The 4,713-nt window shown below is 29.4% G+C and overlaps 1 protein-coding gene across 2 annotated transcripts in view; it reads right to left on the reverse strand.

Annotated features, from left to right (window-relative positions):
* Positions 1-2,995, reverse strand: part of LOC106677794 (FIGNL1-interacting regulator of recombination and mitosis) — a 9,901-nt gene extending 6,906 nt beyond the window's left edge. The window contains exons 1-7 of one of the 2 annotated variants that reach the window (XM_014415919.2): positions 2,833-2,995; positions 2,622-2,768; positions 2,464-2,550; positions 2,250-2,392; positions 1,807-1,964; positions 1,529-1,725; positions 118-263 (exon numbers count right to left, since the gene is read on the reverse strand). In XM_014415919.2, coding sequence (XP_014271405.1) covers positions 118-263; positions 1,529-1,725; positions 1,807-1,964; positions 2,250-2,392; positions 2,464-2,550; positions 2,622-2,768; positions 2,833-2,922 — 968 coding nt within the window. In that variant the 5' untranslated portion in view covers positions 2,923-2,995. Of the gene's footprint in view, positions 1-117; positions 264-1,528; positions 1,726-1,806; positions 1,965-2,249; positions 2,393-2,463; positions 2,551-2,621; positions 2,789-2,832 lie in introns of both variants that reach the window. The other variant, XM_067050614.1, reaches the window with a different exon arrangement.
* Between the last annotated feature and the right edge of the window lie 1,718 nt (positions 2,996-4,713).

Raw genomic sequence — 4,713 nt, forward strand, 5'->3', positions numbered from 1 at the left:
TATATATATATATGTTAACACATTCAATTTGTGTTTAAGTATAAAACAAAGAAGTATTACTTAGAAGAAAAATTTAAGAAAATTAGTCTATCTTTAACAGAAATTACAATGAAGTACCTATTTAACAAAAGTAGCAAATGTAGAAGAGAATCTTCGGAACCATTTAAATAACCTTTGTACATTTCGCACAGTTTCACGATGACTTTCAGTTGAAAATTCGCTAATTTTACATCTCTAAGCTTCAGTTTGGCATTTTTTTCTTTCTAAAAATAACAAAATGATGTTTGTAAATAATATATTGATAGAATGAATAATATGAATTTTAGAAAAAATATGAGAAAACAATCGAACTAAAATTTGTGGTACTCCAACCATTGCTCAAGGACTGATTCAAATAAATCATTAGATCTACTTTACTTCCGTTGAGTAGATAATCTTAATTAAAAAGACAACTTGAATTTTCTATACTACAAAATATTACATCTACATTAAAAATAATGAGCAATTCAAAGATGAAATAAATTTGATCATAAATTGAATCTGTCATACTAATGAATATGTATTAATATTCAATTAAGAAACATTTAATAATATCAATGTTAATGAGTTTCCTTGGCCAAAGAGTAAAAAGTTTCAGCAAAACAGGCTCAGACCCTTCTGAGTGGCGGTTTATTTACCCTCTATGAATTATTCATAAGTCAACAAATAACATGTATTTTTAAGTTTCACTAATACCAACACAGTCATTCAAAAGTGGGGCATAAAAGTAATCACCTCTCTTCCCAAACGATACTGTACTGTTTCAAACACGGCTCAATCCTTTGTAAGCTATTCTGTATATAAATATTAATTTGTCCTTAGACTCAGATTATTACATCTTACTTCAGACCAGGCAGTATTTTTTTGCCAATTACCTCAAGAATTTGTATATCCATTTCCAAAAGTTGATTTGGTCAACAAGTTTTTATGAAGTTCATTTCTCCTAGTTATTTTTTTTAAACTTCAATAAATCAATGAATTGATTTTTTACAAAACTGTTCGTAAAAAATTGCAATTTTTTTTTTTATTGTTTGTTACAATTTTAAATTTCTTCAGTCTATAAAATTTGCCCTTATTTTCTTGAATGAATTCGAAAGTTTCTGTTTCTGGCTAATATGCAATTTGTTTTCATCCATTCACTAAAATTGTTTAAGAATTTTTTTTTTCTTTTCTGTAAATGCTCCAATATTCCTGTCTTGATTACTTTTAAACATTTTGTCAAATAAGATAATCAGATTATTAACTAAAATGTATTTTTTTTTACATTGAAGATTCCTTTATTGAAACCACATTATAGTAGTTTTTAAAATGTTATGAATCAATTCTTCCAAAAGGATATTTTAAACCTAGATTTGTTCATAAATCTTTTAAGAAGTTCGTTTGTACAGTTACACTGCACTTATATTTTTATAGAGAACCACTAGATCATCCACATTGACATAATTGTTCGGTTATGAAGTTTATTATAAAATAAAGTACGTAAGATTACCTCTTCAACCATAAGTGTAGCAATAGTGTTCTGTAAACTTGAACACAGAAATTTAATAGGAACTGATATATCCAATCTGAATTTCAAAAAACATGCATATTTACTCGTTAGTTTAACGAGACTCTTCCATTGTTCTACCATTGTTTTAATATCAAGACGAACAACAATTTCTCCAACAGAATACAATGTTTCCAAAGCTAAAATTAGAAAAAGAAATATGACATGACTTCAATGGTTACATTTTTAAAACCATGTAGGTAGAGAAACTAAATATATACCTTTAATTAAGACATTTGTATCATCATCTCGTTCAAAATCGAAATGAATGCAGTCATCTATCCACTTATAAAATATATTAGATATTTCATAGCTTTTCCTAAATAAAGATGTAAGATTAACTGTGTTTGACAAAAAGTATATCCCATATAATTTCTCACTGAAAAAAAAGTGTTATTAAATACTTTTTAGAAAAATCATCCCATAATTGATTGTTTTGGGCTTGCCTAAACTGCTAAGTTCCCGTTAATATTTTCTAAAAATCATATTGCGGTTGTTCAAGCAAATATCAAAATCTGGTTAGTAAATTTTACTTAATAAATCATTACTACATGGTTAAAAACTTACTAAATACATGGACAAAATTATATAATTCACTATTAAGTCAGTTACAAGGATAAAAACAAAAACAAAAATATAAAATGAACTGTTTCATTAATCTTACCTCTCATTGCAATGATTGAATGCCAAAAACAACACAGAAGGAAGAGTTGTTAAAACACTTTTAACATAAGATAATTTGAGAATTCCTAAGTTAGATAAATAGTCAATCAAGCCGGAATAGCCATCGATAACATGAATACTCACCTAAGGAAATTTTGAATCAGGATCTTAAAAGTGAAGTAAGCTTCATAATATTAATGAGTAATAATAATTACCTGCAATAACTGATTCAACTTAGTTAAAACATCATTCTTCTCCTCTTTACAATTGATCTTCAACAAGTTTACAATACTTGCAATATTCTATAGAGGAGAAAAATACACAATTGGTAAATATAATCAAAAGACAATATAATCAAATTAAAGAAACTTACAGAACCAAATATCTTATGAAAAAAAGATAGAATAGGGTGAAGTATACTATCCTCCAATGAATTACTTGGATAGTGCTTCAAAATCGTTATAAAATTTTCATTAAACTGCGGAAGATGTTGAATATTATCATCCCTTTCCATGAAATTCTGGAAAACAAAATAAATTACTAAAAATAAAAATAAGATAAACAAGAGCAAGTTGAGTTATTACTAATATTGATGGCCATTCTTGCTCAAATTTACTTATCGAAGTACATAATAACAATCTTTTAATTGTATTTTCAGCACATACTGCCGACATTCCAACAGAACAACAAGACCAAGTCTTACAATATTCGAAAATATTATTTAACCCGCCAAGAAATAATCGAATCGGTCATGAGTAAAGAATAAAAGACAGAGAACTAACAAGAATTTTTAATAAAGAAAGTCAATCGGGCCAGAATAAGATAATAATATGCTAAGTCAATACGAAAATATTTACTACTTCCGAGTCGGAAAAAATGTATAGAAAAAACTAATTATGTAGATTTCGATAATTAGTAATGTTGTGCCATCTACTTATTGTAGACATTGTAATCAAAGTCATCCATTATCCTGATGGCTTCTTTCTATTATGCATATGAGCACAGAAAATAGCTCCTCAGTGTTCACTAAAATTCATTTTTGTCACTTAAGATTATTGAAGTGGCTGTGTATAATAGGTCTCAGCACCAATTTAAGAAGTAAGGTGCTCTACATCACTAGGTCTCGACAATACATGTTCAATTGGATGGATTAACAAAAATATTGGCGAGTTTCTCTAGTATTCGCCGTAAATTCTCCCTGTATGTAAATTTCTCTCCGTAAGGTATGTGCTTACGGTCGTGAAGGAGGTGGCAAATCCTACAAGTATTCGCTATAGGTCCATGCAGAATCGAAACTTCATTCCGTAAGGTATGTGCTTACGTTCGTGAAGGGTTAGCCGGTCCTAAAGATTTTTGCTGTAGGACCTGACGATAGAAAAGAAGGAATTAGGAAGGAGAAGAGATCCAGAGAAAGCAGAGTAAAATAATAACATATCTAAATACTTCCAAAAATAGCGATAAAATATGCTGATCCACTAATGTGTATTATCATCCACTACCTCCTTATGAGGCTAGTCCATTCAGGGAATAGTCACACTTAGGATTGCCAATTTTGTGCTAGTTAATCTATCTCTCTGGACTTAAAAACGTCATAGAGAGATGATAGGTCTAGGATGTTAGCTTTTAGTGCAGTGGTTCCCAACTTTTTTTTTCTTTTATTTTTTTTTTTAGGCGGGGCAATCCTGGTACTAGCAGGTAAATGTTGAAACCATTTTGGTAGATTTAGATAAACTGTGGAATCTCTAGATTATCATTTAAAACAAAAATAGTGTCGAATGCCATCTTTTCAGCAAAAGCTAAAAAAGGCTAACCTTTTTAGACACCTACACAAAATCTGTGTAAAATTGAAAAAAAATCTAAGATGGTAAGGTTCAAAACTGTACTGAATTGATGTGAAGTATTCCTAAACTATTTCACGGAACATAACTTTTGGTCCTTGGGCGGAATCATTTTTCGGGCCCGAAGTGGATACAATTTTAGCCTCGGGTAAATCAGTCTTTGAGTTCCTTGTTGGATTGATGTTTGGGGCCCAAGGCGGATTGTTTTTGGAGTCAGAACGGATTATTTTTGGGGCCCGAGCTTAATATAGTTTTAAGTTTTTATACAAAATTTTACACATTTTGGGTCTTTACTACACGATTTTGCATTTTTTTTTTTACAAAACGTTTTTCGATTTTTGTTGAACAAATATTCGGTCTATAATTAAAACCACCGGATGTTATTAAATGTCCTGCAATAAAGTTATTCACCTTTTTGTATGTAATGATATTTATGGGTTTAATAAAGGAGTAAAATATGGACTTTATTACTCAATGATTTTATTGGACTATGATTGTACAGTATAATTATTTTGTTTTTTCATTAACATTACCCAATCAAACAAAATAATTTCCAAGCATTATTATAGTGCTCTCTACCCTCTTAAAACTTTATTACACCAATAAACATTGAATTGGAAATAATAT

This window comes from Halyomorpha halys, unplaced genomic scaffold (assembly GCF_000696795.3).
Source record: "Halyomorpha halys isolate HHAL.00 unplaced genomic scaffold, Hhal_1.1 Scaffold108.1, whole genome shotgun sequence".
Taxonomy (NCBI): domain Eukaryota; kingdom Metazoa; phylum Arthropoda; class Insecta; order Hemiptera; family Pentatomidae; genus Halyomorpha; species Halyomorpha halys.